This window comes from Oryctolagus cuniculus, chromosome 5 (genome assembly GCF_051225735.1).
Source record: "Oryctolagus cuniculus isolate XC-2025 breed Fujian yellow rabbit chromosome 5, ASM5122573v1, whole genome shotgun sequence".
In the NCBI taxonomy this organism is placed as follows: domain Eukaryota; kingdom Metazoa; phylum Chordata; class Mammalia; order Lagomorpha; family Leporidae; genus Oryctolagus; species Oryctolagus cuniculus.
The window spans coordinates 43,836,406-43,857,466 of record NC_142871.1 but is presented as its reverse complement, the minus strand read 5'-3'; the positions used below and the strand labels follow the sequence as shown (position 1 = coordinate 43,857,466).

Below are 21,061 nucleotides of genomic sequence, written 5' to 3'. Positions count from 1 at the left end.
AGTCCAAATAAGGCATTGTAGTAAGGTAATGGTATATCTAGAGGTTTTTTTTAAAAAAAATATTCAACATTTAGTAATCTTACGAAGAATGTTTTCCCCTCAGGCCAAAAGCTTTTCCCAGTAATTTGTTGAGATGTAATATTGAGGGATTAAAATTGAGGAAAGGCCATGAGTCTTCACATAAAAATTTTTAAGTGATCAGAAAAGAAAAAAGACCAAGAAAATGTAATTAATAATATTATTTGGAAAGTGTTTATAATATGATTCCTATGAGCAAATAATTTCTCCAATGTTTTCCTTTTTTTCTCATTTCTAGATTGAAAAAGAAAAAACAAGCCAAACAAAATGCAGAGACAGCCTCAGCTATAGCCTCAAGGACTCATTCTGGGAAAGAAGATGCTACCACAGTAATTTTAGATCAAGACAAGTGTAACATTGCTGTGGAAGAGGAGTATATTGCTGATGAGAAAAAGAAGAGAAAAAGTAATCAGTTAAAGGAGATCAGGCGTACAGAACTAAAGCGGTATTATAGTATTGGTGAGTAGTGATGGCCCTGCTGTGGCAGTTTCATCTGACAAATCCAGTAATTTTTAAAAGACTATAATTTGTAAATTATCATCGTCATCATGCTAACAGTTTATTGGGCTGCTACATGTCCCAGGTCCTTTATATTTATAGTCTTAAGTGATAGGAAAGTAGTGGAATAATGTTTTATCTCATTCAACTTTGTGTTCCCACCATCCAGCAAGTGTTTAGCTCATACTGTGTGCTAATGAGCATGTATCTAATGAATCATCTCTTTCTTTGTATGAGAAATATTGTCTTTATATATATAGTTAAATATTTATTTATTTATTTGAGAGGCAGAATTAGAGAGACACAGAGAGAGAGAAAGGTCTTCCATTCACTGATTCGCTCCCCAGATGGCCTCAACAGCCAGAGCTGCACCGATCCAAAGCCAGGAGCCAGGAGTTTCTTCTGTATCTCCCATGTGGTTACAGGGACCGAAGCACTTGGGCCATCTTCTACTGTTTTCCCAGGCCAGAAAAGAGAGCTGAATCAGAAATGGAGTAACTGGAACTTGAACAGGCACCCAAATGGGATGCCTGTGTCTTAGGTAGAGGCTTTGCCCACCACGCCATGACACTGGCCCTGAGAAATATTTTTATTAATGTATATAGGTGTGCCCCTACAATGTTGATAGAAATGCCTGTCATTTTTAGCATCAGTTAGGCAATAGAAAATTAGTAGCAGACATGGCCTAGTATCTGTCAGTTTAAAAAACACACACACAATTGAGAGCTTTAATTAAATGCAGTCTTAAACAAGTCCACTGTGTTACATAGTTCTCAGAATAGCTATTGCATTTGAAATCACCTTAGCAGAAGTGGCATATCTGTCTTTGCTTGGGTCATACATCTCACGCTTACTGTTCTACCACAGACAGGCCTGGAGTACATTCCAAAGAGACTGCAAATAAAGGGTACCAGCAGTCAGAACATGATGTGTTATAGATGTTATGGCACAGTCGAAATTGCTATGCAAAGAAAGAGAAAACCAAGGGATGTGTCTGAGAACACAGTGCAGAGACAGTCTATGAAATGTTGCCTTACGGAAGAGTCAGGAGGCTTGTTCTGAAGGGCCCTAAACTTGATCCCAGTTAATGCCAGACTTACTGGGAGACATAACTTGTCTCCATGTTCATTGTAGTTTTCTAACAGTGCTCATTGCAGGTAAAAGGGCCTGCATGGATGGGGTCGTAAGTGCTGCATTGCTGACATTGCCTTAGCAGAGACAGATGAGGTGTCTGAAGCAGAAAACACGTGGCTTGTAGCATTACAGGTGGCTGAGATGATTAAATAATGTATTGCATGGCTTAATGGATGCTTTTCATCTCAAGCCTTTCAGTGTCTTATAAAAAGCTGTAATTGTCAGTCTATTGAAAGACATTTTCCGTGTGTGTGATTAATAAACTTCCTCCTAAAATTTAAGGTATTGATTATTATCCCTTATTTCTAAAAACAGGGAGAGGATTAAGAGAGATTGTTTTATTCATCTTCCTTTATAGATGACTTCTTGCTGCATTAGGATAGTTTTTTAATATCTTCTGTTGCATTACACTGAGCCAAAAACAATACCCAATAAAATCAGCTCAGACATCATCTTTTTCCGGAAAGGCTTCCTTGACCCTATCCAGGATACACTTCCCTTCTGCGTTGTCGTAGATTTATCTGATTCCCTGTGTGCAGGCCGAGTTGACATAGGCCCTGTTGTATTAGCTTTGTGTAGTATCTGCAACATTACAGCTACTCTTAAAAGGTATGTTAAACAGTAGATGTGATACACAGATCAGTGAACACTCTGTTATGTAACTTACATGGAAATTCTAGAAGGATATAGGTGGCAAGAAGTCACTGGGCAGAATTATCCTGTGACTTTATCCGGAAGCAGTAAGAGATGCTGCCCATGATGACGATAACAACCAGTTTGGAGGTTTGGGACATTTCTTTAGGGGAACCCAGTGCGTAGATCAAACTTCTGGGTGGGTCTCTGACATCTGGCTATAGCCAGCATGCTCCCACCCTTGCATGTTTGCTGGACCTCACAGGGTCTGGCCTGGCACGCTCCTTACTCTCTTCCCAGGATGCCATTCTGCACCACTAGGTGGAGCATGAGACCTCCAGTCAAGGGTCAGTGCAACTTCAGTTCCCTGCTGCTTTCGATGGCTCTGGTCTAGGGGAAGCAGACAAGAAAATGGAAGATCTTGTTGGCCCAGTAAAGATTTGGACTTCACCCTGTATACAGTAGGAAGGTATTGGGGGAGCTCCGTGATAAATCTGAAATGATGAAGGTAGGCTCTGCTAATCTGGACAGGAAAGGGCCCACTGAGGAGAGATTTTATTTTTTCATCTTCTATTACTGTCAGCAGGGTTCTTGTGAGTTCATTAGTATATCCCCATTAATATATATATAATTTAAAATATGTTATCGATACATTGAATATATTTGCTATATGGATGAGTTAGTAATTAGTACAATGGTTTATTCAAATAATCATAGACACATCAGTTGAGAAAGCAAGCATGGTGTTAGAAACATCCTTAGATATGGAGGTGATGTGTCCTTTTTGCCAGTTTTCCTGTCACCCTAGACAGAAGCTAGGGGAACGTCTAGGAGAGCTGAATTGGTTTTTCCCCTCCGAGAAGAGTTTATGCTCATAGAAGTGGCAGTGTTTGCGGATTAGTGCAGTGTGTGAGGGAGAGAAAGAAGAGTTGAGAACGGGCAATCAGGACATCTCAACAAGGAGGAGGGCTGATCATAATTTGTATTTAAAGATGTTTTTGCGAATGTCAGTGAATTTGTCTAGAGGGGCCTAGATTTTGGGTGAAAGACCTGTAAATTATTACTTACAGGTGAGAGGCGAATGCATACATGTAAAAAATAGGATCAAGAGGGACAGGGAGTCAAAATGAAAATAATGTTATATTGTTTTTAATTTCATTTTAATTCAGTAGGGAAAACTATGATTTGAAATGATTACTATGAACATTAAAGATTTATTATTGAAAAGCTAAGTTCATTCTTCAGAGTGTAAATTTTCCTTAAATAGGTCTCTGACTGTAATAATCACAAAATTAGCCACACTCTTATGTAAGTCCTTCATATTTGTTATAATGGCCATCCAAATTCAATTCTCTTAAAATTTCTACTATCCAGAATTCTTGGTAATATTATATTAAAACATTATATAATCAGAACATAATTTCACTTTCCTCCTTTATTTATATCTCCATCTCTTCCCAATCTCATACCTCCATGGCTAAGTAAGTTTGAACTGAAGAACTCCCCTACCTTGTAATGTCATTTACATTTGTAAAACTCCCATTTCTACCTCTGTTTTCTTAGAAACAAAGATGTGCAGTATTTGAGGATTAATCCACATACATGCCTTTAATATAAAAGTATCTTGTGGTACAATTCATGCCAGCACCTAGCACAGCACCTGTCAGGCAGTAAGCATCAAAAAATCTTCAGAAATAAAGGAGCTCAACCCTTCTGTGCTTGCATTTGTATTAGTATTTGTATAGGACTCATTTTCATTTATTCTCTTTATGTAAACCTAAGGATCTATTTGGTAACGTGTCATATGTTTCAAAATTAGCTGTTAAGTTAAAATTGACTCATGTATGCTGGTATCTTTTAAAATGTATTAAAAGATAATTGCACATCCTGTTATCCATGTTGCATACTCTCCTACCCTACAGTATTTATGTATATTTTATAGTCTGAACAACCCAATTTCTTAGTTCCACATTGTGAGCAGGTAGTGAATTCCTGACAGACCTGTGGAGTGGAAAGAAGTTTCCATTTCTCATGACTTGGAACTTCTCAAGCCTCCACAGGGCCTTCGGGGCCCCTCCCTCTTGGGCCTCGATGGACAGTTGTTTTTTTTTGTCTCCTCTCTCCGTTTTCAGTGTTATTGCTGTTGACTTTTTCATCTAGTTTGCAAAAACTGCTCTACCTAAACAACTCAAAACATCAGCAATGTGCTGAACCTCATTCTATAGAAAAATCGTTCCCAAGAGATTTGGGATCTAGAATTTCAGAGTTGCATTTCCTTAGAATCTCTAGTAGTTAGGGAGTGTGAATGTGTGCAGGCAAATACCTGTGAAACAAATGTCTCCCCTCTAAGCAGACCTGACTATGATCGTTCCAGCTTTGATTCAAGAACACTCCTTCCCTGTCCTGTCACAGCCCCGGCACTCCCGTCTACACTCTCTGTCATACCCGTTCTTGTCACTGGTGAACAAACAATATAGTCATTGAAGCAAGCAGCTGCGTTTTCAAAAACCTTTCAGAGAGCAGATGAGCTTAAACTCAGAGTCCAACCCCATTGTAATCAGAGTGGTCTGTACTCTGCAAATTTCTTCCCTAATTCATCTGTTGTATTATATCATCTTTGTGTGCATTATGGAAACTGTCCCTGTTAGAGAACTGACCAAATGTGGGTTAGACTGAGGGAAGGACTACAGATTAGACTAAATAGGGTCAGTGGTATTTAAGCTTTGAAAAATCAAACTAGAAATGAATTGGGGAAGTGATAAAGGTAATATACTCTAATTCTGTTTTGTCTATTTGGACTGCTATAAAACAAAATACCATAAACTGACTGGCTTACAAACAACGGACATTTATTACTCACAGTTCTGGAAGCTGGAAAGTCCAAGATGATGGTTCTGGCAAATTCAATCTGGTAAAGGCCTGCTTCCTCATAGACCACGGTCTTCTCACTCTCACCTCACATGACCAAAGGGCATGGGATCTCTCTTGGGCCTCTTCTATAAGGGCACTAATGTCATTCATGCAGGCTCTGCCCCCATGACATAAAGACCTCCTAATGGCCCCCACTTCCTGGTAACATCACCTTGGGTATGAGTATTTCAGCATAAAAATTGGCAAGGAACATAAACATTCAAGCCAAATATATTGATGGAAGGATGTGGCCAAATCTTTTTGGAGGGCATTTGGCCATCTTCATCTAGAGTCTTACCTCTGCATATGCTTCGACCCAGCAATCATCTGTGTACAAGTTTACCCTAAGGAAACAATCATGAGCATATTAGAATAACCACAGTGACTATCGTTGCATTGTTTAAAATAGCAAGAAAATGAAGACAACATAGAAGACACACAATGGAATATTGTGTGCTGTTTTTCAGTGATGTAATATAGAAAAACAGTTGATGACATGGACAAATTTCACAAAATATTAGAGTAGAAAAATGGGTTGGTAGTAGTTGTTGATCATTATTACATTTTTAAAAAAAAATACCTCATCTACATGAGGGGGCTGGAGAGCAGCTGGAGGTCTCTGCACCAGGATGCAAACATTGGTTCTCTCTGAAAGGAAGTACAATGGATGATTCCTAGTTTCTTCTTTTTGTTCATCTGTTGTTGTTTTTTTTTTTTTTTAACTGAGTGCCTCAATATTTGTGTCCCTCCAACTTCATATGTTGAAATCCTAATCTGAAAGATGATGGTATTAGAAGGCGGGGGCTTTGGGAAGGGTTAGCCCATGAGGGTGGAGCCCTCATAGATGGGATAAATGTCTTTGTGAGAGAGACCCCAGAGAGCTGCCTTGCCCCCGTCCCCCACCATGTGAGGGCACAGCAACCATGCCCCATCTGTGGGCCACAGGAGGGCTGTCACCAGACTCTGAATGTGCCCGTGCCTTGGTCTCCGACTTCCTAGTCTCCAGACCTGTGGGAAATACATTTCTGTGCCTTATAAGTGATTTATGGTATTTTGTTAACAAGAGCTTGAGTGGCCCTAAACAAGAGTTATGTATAGTTTTGAATCATGTGGAATTGGCTTTTTTTTTTTATTTTCTTCCACAGTTTAAATTTGCCCAATTAAGTCCTTGACCCATTTATAAAAACCCAAAAGCCATTTTGAAAAGAACCTTTGGAGGGTGGGAGAGAGGATAGGAAGGAGAGCAGTAACAGCACTGGTTTTGAGGAAGAGCAGAAGGAATCTATTTTGGACGAGTATCCTGTGGACTAGGTGCTTTGTTTCACTCTTTAATTTGTGATTTGTCATGTTCCTATAGGAGGTAATAGCCTATTTTTTTTTAATTTATTTGACAGAGTTAGATGCTGACAAAATGATCAAAATTATCAGTTTCTTCATTTACTCAGAGTTCGTTACCCAGTTAGCTACTGGATTAGCTCATTCATTCCAGAGCCACAGGAAAGCCTGCTCTGTGTTGGGTATAAAACACTCCATGAGCTCCTAAAGTGCTGTGCCCTGGAAGCACTTGCATTGTAGGCTTGAATTCATTCTGACTCACTTTGGTCAAGGAAAATATTATTGTGACTTGCTCAAAGGAAGGGACGTTACAGGTACTATGTGACCTTTCTTTCCCTTTGTGTCAAAAGATGAAATACACAGGTTATACTGAATACAGAGTTCATTCTTCCTTGTCACATAGTCCCTCTCTCTTCTTTTCCTTTTTATTCTAACAGCTTATGATTTAGATTTTCCAGAAGCTACCCTTGAAATGTTAAGTAACAGAATTGAATATTTCTGTTATTCTTTTTTATGATCAGTCAATAAATTGAGAATTTCACTGAGAGTTTATTTCTTTAAGCAAATATGAGTTCTATGTTTTCTTCAAAGACACTTATTATGATTTTATTTTTTATTATTAAGCTTTGAATTTATCCACATGGATTTGAGAGTGATCTAAATTTTTCTCTCCAAATCTTAGCCAGTGTTCATGCAACCTCATTTAATCATGAACTCTAAGCTCTTTGTGCATTGTGGAGTGCTCTTCCTAAATTGCCTTTTTATTTAAGATCTATTTATTTATTTATTTGAGAGGCAGAATTATAGACAGAGAAGGAGAGACAGATAAAGGTGTTCCATCTGCTGATTCACCCTCCAGGTAGCCACAATGGCTGGAGCTGGGCTGATCTGAAACCAAGAGCCAGGAGCTTTTTCTAGGTCTTCATGTGGATGCAGGGGCCCAAGCACTTCGGCCATCATCTTCCACTACTTTCCCAGGCCATTAGCAGAGAGCTGGATCAGAAGTGGAGCAGCCAGGACACAAACTAGGGCTGCAAGCAGAGTCTTAACCTACTAAGCCACAGCACCAGTCCCTGTCTTTTTTGTTTTAAAGATTTATTTATTTTTTGATAGAGTTACACAGAGAGAGGGAGAGACAAAAAAAGAGAGCTTCAATCTGATGGTTCACTCCCCCAGATGGCCGCAACAGCCAGCATTGAGTCAGGCGGAAGCCAGGAGCATCATCCTGGTCTCCTATGTGGGTGGCAGGGACCCAAGTACTTGGGGCCATCTTCTGCTTTCCCAGACCATTGGCAGGGACTTGGATTGGAAGTGGAGCAGCCAGGCCACGCACCATTACCCATAAGGGATGCCAGTGTTGCAGGAGGCTTCTTAACCCACTTTGGCACAATGGTGTCTCCCTGAATTGTCTTATTTAATCCCTACAACAACTCTTTGTGGGAGGCTGGTTTCACCCCATTTTATACACTGGGAAACCCTCTGTGATGAAGTAAAGTCCCTTACCAAAGTGAGGGACACAGTACGAGTGCACAAGGAACCAGGGGCAGAGGCGGCAAAACCTCCCCAAAGCCTCCCATCTAGCCTGATATTTAGGGGGAAGGCAGCCTTTCCTTATTGACTTATTTATTTGAAAGTCAGAGAGAGAAAGACAAAAATCTTCCTTCCATCTGCTGGTTCATTCCCCAAATGCCTACAACACCTGGGGATGGGCCAGGTCAAAACCAGGAGCTGGGAACTCAGTCTGGGTTTCCCACCTACCTGAACTGTCGCCTGCTGGTTCCCAGAGTATGCATTAGCAGGAAGCTGGAATTGAAAGTGGGGCCAGGACTCAAACCAAGGCACTCTGATATAGGATGCTGGCTTCCCAAGCAGTGCTATAACTATTGCGTCCAATGTCTTCCCCCTTCTCACTCATTTATAATGGTGTTTTTATTTTACACTAAATTCTTTTTAGTTATGACAGCACCAATTTATAATTGCTGTACCTTTGTGTATCAGTAGAGTGTACCATTAGGTACTTACGAAACATTCTTATCAATTTGGCAAATGTCCCTTCTCCCAAACTTTTTAGTTTTGATTTAAGTTACATTTAATTTAAACATTAATTTGAGGGGCCGATGCCATGGCTCACTTGGTTAATGCTCCGCCTGCAGAGCCGACATCCCATAGGGGCACCAGGTTCTAGTCCTGGTTGCTCCTCTTCCAGTCCAGCTCTCTGTTGTGGCCCAGGAAGGCAGTGGAGGATGGCCCAAGTGCTTGGTCCCTGCACCCACATGGGAGACCAGGAGGAAGCACCTGGCTCCTGGCTTCGGATTGGCGCAGTTTTGGCCATTGCGGCCATTTGGGGGGTGAACCAATGAAAGGAAGACCTTTCTCTCTGTCTCTCTCTCACTGTCTATAACTCTACCTGTCAAATAAAAAAAAATTAATTTGAATAGAAAATGAAATATCTACAAGAATGAAATCTCCTATTTAGGAGCAATGTATGTTCCTTTATTCAAATTTTCATTTCTTCAGTAAAACTTTCAAACTTTCTTTATGTATGTCTTCCCATTATTTTGTTATGTTTATTTGTAGATATTTTATAGTTTGATCCCAGTATGCCTGGGACTTTTCCAAGTACAGTTCTATTACGAGTGTAAAAGATAATTATATCTGGCCACCTTAGTGAACAATTTTGTGAATTTTTCACATTTTCATGATAATATTGGTTCTTCACTTAGAAGAAAATTAATTTATTGCCAATAATCAAATTTTCATGGCTGGCGCCATGGCTCACTAGGCTAATCCTCCACCTGTGGTGCCGGCACCTTGGGTTCTACTGCCAGTTGGGGCACTGGATTCTGTCCCGGTTGCTCCTCATACAGTCCAGCTCTCTGCTGCGGCCTGGGAAGGCAGTGGAGGATGGCCCAAGTGCTTGGGCCCTGCACCCTCATGGGAGACCAGGAGGAAGCACCTAGCTCCTGACCTCAGATCAGCGCGGTGCACCAGCCACAGAGGCCACTGGGGGGGTGAACCAGCGGAAGGAAGACCTTTCTCTCTGTCTCTCTCTCTCTCTCACTGTTTAACTCTGCCTGTCAAAAACAAAAACAAAAAAATTTTTTTTTCATTATTTTCTTTTTAGCATTTAAAGCTTTTATGTTTTGCTTTGTCTAGACATTCCAAAACAAAGTCAAATATAAATCATGAAAGTAGGCATTTTTCTATGATATTAATATTGGTTAGTGTTTTATTTATTTAAATTTTGATGTTTGCTTTTGGTTTCCTGTAAGGGTGCATCTCAAGTTACACAGGTGTGCTGTAGGAGAACTTAGAATAGTTTCTCCAGAGACCGTTGATGAACACACAGGTGCCCGTAGTGCATTCCAGGGCGACTGCAGCCTCATTGCAGGGCCGTGAAACGTGACTTCCAATGAATGGCAGGGATTCTGTTCTTGTCTGTGGGGTTTCCAGACTATTTCTGAGGTGTTTCTGTATTCATTTCCACTACCAGGTTTTTTCTTTGTTGTTTTGTTTTGTTTTGTTTTGTTGTCAGGCAGAGTTAGCCAGGAGCCAGGTGCTTCCTCCTGGTCTCCCATGCGGGTGCAGGGCCCAAGCACTTGGGCCATCCTCCACTGCCTTCCTGGGCCACAGCAGAGAGTTGGACTGGAATAGGAGCAACCGGGACAGAATCCGGTGCCCCAACTGGGACTAGAACCCGGGGTGCTGGCACCACAGGTGGAGGATAAGCCTAGTGAGCCGCACCGCCGGCCTAGGTTTTTTCTTTGTGACTTTAAATGCTGTGGTTTGGCCTCATGTGATATTAGATCAGCCACTGTGTATAGTCTGATGGAGTGGTTACCACCAGGCCCCGAAGCCTGAGTAGCTTCGCTGAATTGTTCCTGGGCACAAGTGGAGTAAGGGGAGTGGGGTGGAGATGCTTAGCGCCTGGTCTCTCTCCTGCTGCTCCAGTGGGATCCCTCTTCCACAAAGCTGGGGGTGAGGGCCTCATCAGTGCCTTAGTTCACCCTGAACTCAGGTCATGAGCCCATTATTCCATACCCAGAGGTGATGTCATAAAGTCATTTAGTTTTCATTCTTTTGTTGAAACTGTTGATGTATACGTGTGCCAGGCTTGCATTGCTTTTTCAGAAACATGTTCCTAGTGAATGTCAAAGACTAAGTTCTTCATCATGCTGAGGAAGTTCACTCTCAGTTCCTTAACACTTGCATTTTAAAAAGAATTTTGTTCTTTTTAAAATACAAAGTGGGGGCTGGCACTGTGGCATACTAGGCTTAAACCTCCACCCGCAGTGCCTGCATCCCATCTGGGTACCAGTTCGTATCTCTGCTGCTTTTCTTCTGATCCAGCTTTCTGCTATGGCCTGGGAAAGCAGTGGAAGGTGGCCCGAATGCTTGGGCCCCTGCACCCATGTGGGAGACCTGGAGGAAGCTCCTGGCTCCTGGCTTTGGATTGCTCAGCTCCTGCCATTGCAGCCATTTGGGAAGGGAACCAGCAGATGGAAGACCTTTCTCTCAGTCTCTCCCTCTCTTTCTGTAACTCTATACCTCTCAAAGAAATAAATAAAATCCTTAATAAAATAAAATACGATGTGCTGCTTATTCATCAGATTTGGGGGTCATGTGTCAAAAGTGATCAATTAGGGTTCTTCTCCTATAAGCAAGTTGTAATAACCTATCATGTAATTACCATTTCACTGCTGTGTTTCTGGAATGAAATCTTTTGCTAATGGTTTATAATTCTAATATACTACTCTGTTTGGATTGCTACTTACATCTATTATCGGCATTATTAATATTTTTTTCACCACTGATTCTGTACCTTGCTCTAACCCTGCATTCAACTCCTCATTTTCTCAATATTATGATAGTTCTTCATTTTACACACAAGGAAATGGATGCACAAAGACTTCCAGTAACTTGCCTAACATCACATAGCTATCAAAATGCATCAGAATTACTAGTTGAGCCTAGCTCTTTTTTTAAAAAATAAGATTTATTTATTCACTTTGAAAGTCAGAGTTACAGAGATCTTCCATCCACTTGTTCACATCCCTGATGGCTGCTGTGGCCAGTGCTGGGCCAGGCTGAAGCCAGGAGCTTCGTCCTGGTTTTCCACATGAGTGGCATGAGTCCAAACACTTGAGTCATCTTCTACTATTTTTCCCAGGCCACCAGTAAGGAGCTGGTTTGAAAGTGGAACAGTCAAGACTAGAACCAGTACCCATTATGGGATGCTGCATTGTAGGTGGCAGCTTCACCTGCTATGCCACAACACTGGCCCCTGAGCCTAGCTGATTTTGATCCCTACACCAAGGTGTAAAGATGGTTGGTGACTTAAAGGAGATGCACATGACCTGATTTTATGATGGATATCATTAAATTATGGTAGCCAAATGCATCAGTTTTCATTGTGGTGAACAGGTTCTCCTTTCATAGATCAGGGTACCTCTTTCTTAGAAAGATCTAGAGAGACACAGTTTTTGCACCACTGAATCCCCCTCATTTGGATGCCATGAAAACCACCTTCCCTCCTTAGGTGAGGCGTTGAGCGCACTGTGCTGCCAGCTTCCTGAGCCCCATTCAGAGGATCTTCTGATAGAACTAGATGAGGTGGGGAGAATTGATTGTCCATGGGGAGCAAGGGAGAAGGGGCCACACACATTCAGTAGGAGTCCTGCTACAATTTGAAAACCTGATACTTTTCAAAAGTTTTGTGTGTGGTTGTTCAGATCGTTGGTCGTACCGGGGGTAGGGGAGGTGGTCAGGAGAGAGGCTTCCTACTGTCTGTTCTGTCCTTCCTGAATCTCTGTAGAAATCATGGAATCAAGATCCAGGGAATTTACAGGTGTCTCCTTGTACAATAGTGAGTGACGCCCACTGTCCTGACCTCGTTGCTCCCTGGTGGCCTGTGACAGGAGGTAGCTAATGTCTCAGGTCTGAAGGACACTCATGTTGACTCACTCTTGCTGGTTTTTCTCAGAACCAAAATATCTACCAGGACTACATTCCTTAACACCCCCTTTCTTTCCCCTTAGGGATTCACCAGCCACATCTAACGTACTACTTGAATTCTCAAAAATCCTCTCTTTGAATTTCAACTTCTTTTCTTATCTTTTCCCATAGATGTGTTCTCTGTCTGTGGTAAGCAGAATAATAATCTGCCTCCCTCCTGCCTGAATTCTGCCTGAATTCATGTCTTAATTTGCAAAGCCTGTTAGGTTACATGGCAAAGGTGAAATGAAGGCTATAGATGGAATTAAATTTGCTAATCAGACGATCTTAAGGAGAGCTGCCTAGGGGCTAGCACTGTAGGCATAGTGGGTAAAGCTGCCACCTGCCATGTGGGCGCCTGGTCTGAGTCCTGGCTGCTCCTCTTCCAATCCAGCTCTCTGCTATGGCCTGGGAAAGCAGTAGAGGATGGCCCAAGTCTTTGGGCCCCTGAACCTACGTGGGAGACCCGGAAGAAGCTCCTGGCTTCTGGCTTCAGATTTGCTCAGCTCCAGCCATTGTGGCCATTTGGGGAATGAACAGGCTGATAGGAAACCTCTCTCTCTCTCTCTCTCTCTCTCTCTCTCTGCCTCTCAGTAACTCTGCCTATATTGTCAAGGTGGGCTAATCACAGGGATCCTTAAAAGTGAAAGAGGAAGGCAGACGAGAGAGAACTAGAGAAATGGAAACATGAGAAGGGCTTGGGCAGCACTGCTGTATTTGTAGAAAAGGCAAGGGAACCTCAGAGCTTCCAGAAGGAAAGCAGTGAGACCCGCATCAGACTTGTAGCCTGCGGAACTGTAAGGGAACAAACCTGTGGTTGTGTTTAATTCTAGCCACTAAATTTGTGGTGTTGGCTACAGCAGCAACAGGAGACCAACAGATCATGCCATTCTCCCCTCCCCTCCAGCATCTCCCTGCTCTCACCTGCATCTGAAGGCCCACAGGTGGCCGTTTCAGCAGTGTGTTTGCTTACTCCTTCCTGCCATCCTGCTGTGGAGACCTCACCTGTGGGTGACCCTTCATGGTTGCTTCTTAACATTCACAGCATTGAGACTTTATCTTTGCCACAGTAATAACTCTTCGAGGGGCCGGTGCTGTGGCACATTGGGTTAATGCCCTGGCCTAAAGTGCTGGCACCCCATATGGGTGCCGGTTTGAAACCCAGCTGCTCCACTTCCAATCCAGCTCTCTGCTGTGGCCTGGGGTAACAGTAGAAGATAGCCCAAGTCCTTGGGCCCCTGCACCCGCATGGGAGACCTAGAAGAAGCTCCTGGCTCCTGGCTTTGGATCGGCGTAGTTCTGGCCATTGCAACCAATTGGGGAGTGAACCAGCGGATGGAAGACCTCTCTCTCTCTGCCTCTCCTCTCTGTGTAATTCTGACTTTCAAATAAATAAATAAATCTAAAAAAATACCCTCTTTGAGATCTCACAACCTTCTGCTCCCTGATGCTGTGTTCTTCCCATTACATTTCAGCCAGTGTCCCCACTCCTACGCTTCTGTCTTGTAATCTCTATGCCCTTTGGTTAGCCATTTATAGGTTTCTATCTCCCGGCTTCTGTGCAGCATTTGACAGTGTCAACAATGCCTTCCTTTAACTCTTTCTGTGGCCTCTGTGATAGTATTCATTTTCCTAATCCTTCAATTGCTTCCCTCCCACCCCTTCTATCTGCCATGCTTCCTTTTGTTCCCCAAACGTAAGCCTTCCTTAAGTCCTGTCCTCCAACCCCAGCCCTCCTCCTCAGATTTGTTGTGCGGCCATCTAACCTCATCCTAGACTTCACAGATTGCCTCCACATGGGCTCCTTCATGACAGCCTTCCTGCTGTTCCAGGCCCAGGCATACTGCTAGAATCTCTTTTAGCCCCAGTACTGGAGAAAGAGAGAGTTGTTTTTTAGTAAACTTTTGTCTGGGACCTTTTCTTTTCTTTTCTTTTCTTTTTTTTTTTTTTTTTTGACAGGCAGAGTGGACAGTGAGAGAGAGAGAGACAGAGAGAAAGGTCTTCCTTTTGCCGTTGGTTCACCCTCCAATGGCCGCCGCGGCCGGCGCACCACGCTGATTCGATGGCAGGAGCCAGGAGCCAGGTGCTTTTCCTGGTCTCCCATGGGGTGCAGGGCCCAAGCACCTGGGCCATCCTCCACTGCACTCCCTGGCCACAGCAGAGAGCTGGCCTGGAAGAGGGGCAACCGGGACAGAATCCAGCGCCCCAACCGGGACTAGAACCTGGTGTGCCGGCGCCGCTAGGCGGAGGATTAGCCTAGTGAGCCGTGGCGCAGGCCCTGGGACCTTTTCATATGCAGGAACATATGAATACTCATGTTCTGAACACTCATGTTTCAGGACTTTTGGGGAGGGAACTAAGATGCACCTGGTCTGAGGTTAATGCGGCAACCCTTTTCCTACTCTCCAATCCAGCTCTTACTGCTAAGATTTGTGCAGGGGGCTGGTGTGTGGCTCAGCAGTGCCAGCATCCCACATGGGTACTGGTTAAAGTCCCAGCTGCTCCTCTTCTGATCCAGTTCCCTGCTAATGCATCTGGAAAAGCCACTGGAAGATGGCTCCTGCACCCATGTGGGGGACCTGGAAGAATTTCCTGGCTCCTGACTTCGGCCTGGCCTAGCCCTGTTCATTGCGGCCATTAGGGGAGTGAACCTGCAGATGGAAGATCTCTCTTTGTCTCTCCCTCTCTGTCACTCTGCCTTACAAATAAATAAAATAAATCTTAAAAAAAATATTTATGTAGACTGAACCAGGCCTGGCTTGAAGGGCCTATGTTTTCTTCCTCTGAGGGTTTTGTCAATGAGGTGAGTCCTTATACTGAACTGGGAAAATCCAGCTCTGAAGATTGTTTCAGAGGTGGGGCAAGCAGGAGGTTCAGTTCTTGGTCTGGAGTGGTTTTTAATGAACACCTCCCACTTCCCACCCTGGCAATAGAGGCTTTTAACATTATTGGCCTCAGGTTCCTGAAAGCAGAGTTTGGGTGAGTATAAACTGCTGTGAGGAGGCTGGAAGTGGAGGTGTCAGTGCCATTAGGAAACCGTTACACCTTTAGGGATGCTCGTGCTAGATTTCAGTCCACACACACACACACACACACACACACACACATCCCAACACGCAGCAGAGTACTCCCTGCCCGTGGCAGTTCATGTCTCTTCCTAGCTCTCCAGGGCCAAAGGCCAGAGACCTCTCCGGTGCTTTGTGAACTATCTGCTGCACATCTCGTCTCGGTAGGACACACAGCACCTCGCTCAGTGAGGCACATAGTTGGATGTGTTTACAGCTCACTGCAAAAACATTTAAAAAGCAGTATGATACCTTACTGTGTGCTATGACTATATAAAGGGAGTTGTTAGATACTTAGAATTTACCGTTTACTTCTCTGCTTTCTGTATTGAGCTATATTTCTACATTGTTTTACACTGTTTTGGCTGTGATAGACCTATGATTCTCCCAGTGTAATGTTCTGTCAGTGAGGAGTGTTGCCCACAATCAGACCCATCAGGCTCATTGATGTGTACTGGGAAGTTCATTCAGCCAAATCCACTGGGTATCACATTAAGGCACAAGACATTCAAAGATGGGAACATCGTGATCGCCCCTGAAGGATTGTAAAATCTTTGTGGAGGGAAAGCCTTTTGTTTTTCTCCGTTGAGTAATAATATATGCTTGACATTTTTCTAGCCTATCCATCTCTGCCAAAGAAAGGTAATTTAAATTTTGTACTAATTTGGGTGCGCATAGTTAAGTTTATTGTGAAAGGTTCAGCCAGCATGCAGTTATTGGTAGCAGCTGGGCACCTAGTAAATGCTCGTGAGATGGTGGCTTCTAATAGTATTCTACTCTGGGATAGAGATAACTGCGTGCAGCTTGTGGGAGGGAGGGGGCCAGAAGCTGCCTCAGAGGGAAAAAGGAAGGCTCAAGAAATAGGAAGCATTTGCAAAAGGATATTCAGAGACTGTCCTGAATCAACAGGACCTAAGGTGATGACTGATTATGCTGACAGTGAGAAGGTCAAAGGGTACAAGAAAGAAAGTGGAGATGAGCTATTGAAAGGAGTGAACAACATTCCATCTAAGCCAAAGCCATCTGTGGAAGCGTGTGTCTATGAGTATTAGCCTGTGATATCCATTTTCCACATGAACAAAGCAAAAGCAAACAATATGTGTTTTTCTGATTATTTAGAATGGAAAAATAGTTTTGTTAGCATTTCATTGTTTATATGCCAAGAGCTATGCAAGCTAGATTTTATGTTTTATATATAAATCCACAATCATTAATCCCATCTTCCTGAAGTAATTTCAATGACTGCCTGGAGTGGGGAGGTCATTTTTTTTTCAGTCTTAGGGAATTTTTAGTGTGCCTTTGGTTCTCTGAATGGATCTGATTGGAACACATAAATGACTAGAACAAGACTTCTAGATCAAATCAGCTTCTATTTAAATGTATTTTCTTTCCTCTTGGTTTTGAATTTTAAACAATATAAAGGAAATATTTAAAGCCAGATGTTTTCATGCTCCTGTGTCACCTTCTCCTGCAGTGTCCCTGTATGTGGTCTGTAGGTGATACGATATCGTTGATGACATTTCTCAAGTGGGCTGTTAGTGACACTTCTCAGATCATGGCATGCCATCGCCGGTCAGAGCAGGCCTCCTTGTAATTTACTCATTGATTTCCTTTTACCCTATTCTCTCTTATTTCCCTCTCCCACTCCATGGCATTCCATCGTGTGCAGTGTGCGTAGGCTCCTATGTTTATATGCCCTTGAAAAATGGTTATGGTTGTTTTGTTTCATCTGTTTCAAATGTACATAAATGACACTGTTTTATACATCCCATTCTGTTTCTCCTGATACAAACTTATTGCTGTGTAAACTTCTAATGACTGCCTGGAATTCCAGAGCAGAAGGACCACTTTGTACTTACCCTCTAGCCCCTGACCGCCACCACTGACTTCCAGTAAATAGCCTCAGGCAGGCTACTTATGGTACATGAATGTGTACCTCTTGGCAGGTGGTGCACATCCGTGAGTTAAGTTGCTACATGAAATGAGTCATAATTCACTGGAATGGCTGAGCAGGTTACTTTCTAGGTAGCAACACTAGAATATTCCAATTTTTTGCTTTCTCTGTTTCTCCACCATCATGGTGAGTGTACCTGACTCTTTCTCACCATGCCTTCACACAAGACTTTCAGAATCAAGAGATTCCAGGCTGCCTCCCAAAAAAAAATTAGTAGTAAAATCAGGTATAACTCCAAGAGGTGACGTTGGAGAAGAACCAAGCTGGGTCTGTAAGGAATTACACTTGAGAAAGCACATAATTTATGCTGTATCAAGGCTTCTGTCTTCTTAACTATATTAAGCTGCAGATGTCACCATTGTTGGACTAGCTGGACATATTTGGGGCTGTGACTTGGGGATTGGCCCAGTAATAAATATGTGAAACGTTTTGGGGAAAAAAGGAATATTCAAACTTTTTTTATTTTGGTATAAAATGATGCCTAATTATAATTTGTACTCTTCTGATCACACAGATGTTAGGGCATCTTTTCATAGTTAATTCTATTTTATATTCTCTTGGTAATTTTTATTCATTGTGATATGTCTCTACAATATTCAATATATGGATTAATATACAAGATGTTTTTAGCCATAACAATGGGGCTTAATCATATGCAGCTGTCAATGGTTGAACATTTCTGAGCTATAAGAACAGGACAAATGTATGGTCCAACTTAATACATACAAGTTTTTCCAAATTTTCATTACAATGAGAAATATTGCAGTAACCATATGTTATGATGTATAGCATGTCTCTTATTTTGAATTTATCCTTAGACTGAATTCCTAAGAGAATGATTACTGAATCAGGGAATGAACATTTTTATGGCTGTCATACCTGTTGCAAAACCACTTTCTAAAAGGGCTGTACTGGTTGGCATTATGCAGCATTTATATCATGAGTCTACTGGTTTTAATCCAACTTTACCATCAATATGTGGTACATTTAAAGTATTTTAATAACTTTCAAACTTTACCTTACCTATTTTTTTTTTTTTTTTTTTTTTTTTGCCAGGCAGAGTGGATAGTGAGAGAGAGAGAGACAGAGAGAAAGGTCTTCCTTTTTGCCATTGGTTCACCCTCCAATGGCCGCCACGGCCCGTGTGCTGCGACTGACACATCATGCTGATCCGAAGCCAGGAGCCAGGTGTTTCCCCTGGAATCCCATGCGGGTGCAGGGCCCAAAGACTTGGGCCATCCTCTACTGCACTCCCGGGCCATAGCAGAGAGCTGGCCTGGAAGAGGGGCAACCGGGACAGAATCCGGCGCCCCGACCGGGACTAGAACCCAGTGTGCTGGTGCCACAAAGTGGAGGATTAGCCTATTGAGCCGCGGCGCCGGCCACCTATTTGTTTTGATTTCTATTATTTAATTGCTGTTAGTATTAATCATATACTGAGGTCTTCGTTGATAAATAGTATGCTTTATGAGATTGCTATATTATGTCTTTAGTCCATTTTGTTAGTGTCTTTATTTTAGTCAATTGGAAGGTGAGTTTTCATGTAGTGTAGTTCATGCTGTCTTCAATTTCTGAAAATGAAATCATTTACCTGCAATTTATTCTTCAGATGACAATCAAAACAAATCACATGACAAAAAGGAGAAGAAGATGGTGGTTCAGAAGCCCCATGGTACCATAGAATACACGGTAAGTAAAAACAGAATGGAGTGGACATTTGTTAGTATTACTAGGTTGACCCAGTGTTTCTCCTTTACACATCCCGCTGCTTACCTGGATTTTTCTTTTCTACCTGCTAAATAATGAAGCTTCTCGAGGCCTGCTCTAGGTCATTTCTTTCCCTCTGTATTTTCTTTCTGGAAAATTTTATGTGAAGCAATGATCTGAGGATGTGAAGGTGATCTGGCTGCAACACCTGTCACCACATTGGTCACCAGCATTGCTTGGGCTGATCAAACAACACCTTCCCTCTTTGCTCCATGTCCCTCCCCCCGCCCTCCCAAATCTGGGTAGAAGCTAACTCATCATGCCTACTTGTCTTCCATGCTTGGTGCTTTTTTAAGAAGTGGTGGCGCCATCATCCATTCATGTATACAAGTCACACCCTTATCTTTGTATCTTCTCTTCACTCTCCAAGTTCATTCCTACATTCTGTGTTCATCCAGAAAGAATGGGCTAGAACCTTTCATTTTATACTCTCATAGAATCATATCCCTTTACATAGTATGTTTCAGTGTAGCATTAGTGATTCATTAGTGTGAGTGTTATTTTTATTTTGTGCCTTCAATTTGTGTATCCATGGAGAGACTGGACTCCTTTTTGTTCACCATCGTGTTCATGGCACCTTGTAAGATGTAGACCACCATACTGTTAAAACAATACTAACTTATGCTATGATGTGTACATTACCACAGCACACTGTGTGGTCTGTGCTTATCTCTCTGCCTTCACCATGAAGTTAAATAGTTAAAAATTTTAATTTCTGGAAGTTCCCTTTTATACACCCTCCTAAATTTTTGTAAAAACACTTTACGACTGTTTCACTGTAATCTGTTACTCTGTTTATTCTGAGACATTTTATTGCATTAGTAGATTTTGATTCCAGGGGCAGTGGTAAGTTTAATTCTGTGTCTGCATCTTTATTTTTTCACCATTCCTCATCCTCCTGCATCCTCCTCTCATCTCCGTGTAATTCAAGGCTCACCTAGTGGAACCAGTTCTGCTTCCAGGGTCAGCCACCAGTCTAGACTTAGGGCTGGAGATGGGAACTTCTTCTTTTTTAAGATTTATTTAATTTTTATTTGAAAGGCAAAGTTAGAGAGAGAGAGAGATTTTCCATCTGCTGATTCACCCCCCAAATGGCCACATGGCTAGAGTTGGGCCAGACCAAAACCAGGAACTTCTTCCAGCTGTTCCATGTGGGTATAGGGGCTCAAAATCTTGGGCCATCCTCTGCTGTTTTCTCAGGCTCATTAGCAGGGAGCTGGATTGGAAGTGGAGCATCTGGGACTCAAACTGGTACCCATATGGGATGCTGGTGCTGTAGGCAGTGGCTTAACCCTATAGGCCACAACTCTGGCCTCAGGAATTTCCAGTGACATTCATCAGAATGACTTCCCACCAGCAAGTTTGCCCACTGACTCTGGACAGGGAACGCCTAGGGTATTGACATGACTGCAGGCAGCCAACTTCTGGTGGGGTTTTCTTACAGTGAAGTTTCTCATCTTCTCATCACCCTCTATTCCTGTTTCTCTATTATAGAAAGAGAGAGGTATACACCTAGAGCATATGTCACACATTTTATAGATTTAGGGAATAATACTAATTTGGTTGACCATGGAAAATAGTCCTTTTAATGACTGAACAAATACAAGTAGCTAATCTGAATTTCTTTCAGATTTCCTTGCCTTCAAAATTCTTCATTTGTTAGCTGAGTGACGTTCATGTGCTGATCCCTGGG

At 42.5% G+C, this 21,061-nt stretch overlaps 1 protein-coding gene across 8 annotated transcripts in view; it reads left to right on the top strand.

Moving 5' to 3' along the window:
• NCOA7 (nuclear receptor coactivator 7) overlaps positions 1 to 21,061 on the top strand; it is a 162,484-nt gene that overhangs the window by 75,370 nt on the left and 66,053 nt on the right. For all 8 annotated transcript variants that reach the window (XM_070073629.2, XM_008263471.5, XM_008263473.5 and 5 more), the window contains exons 3-4: positions 317 to 537; positions 19,211 to 19,290. In XM_070073629.2, the coding sequence (XP_069929730.2) occupies positions 317 to 537; positions 19,211 to 19,290 (301 nt within the window). The remainder of the gene's footprint in view (positions 1 to 316; positions 538 to 19,210; positions 19,291 to 21,061) is intronic.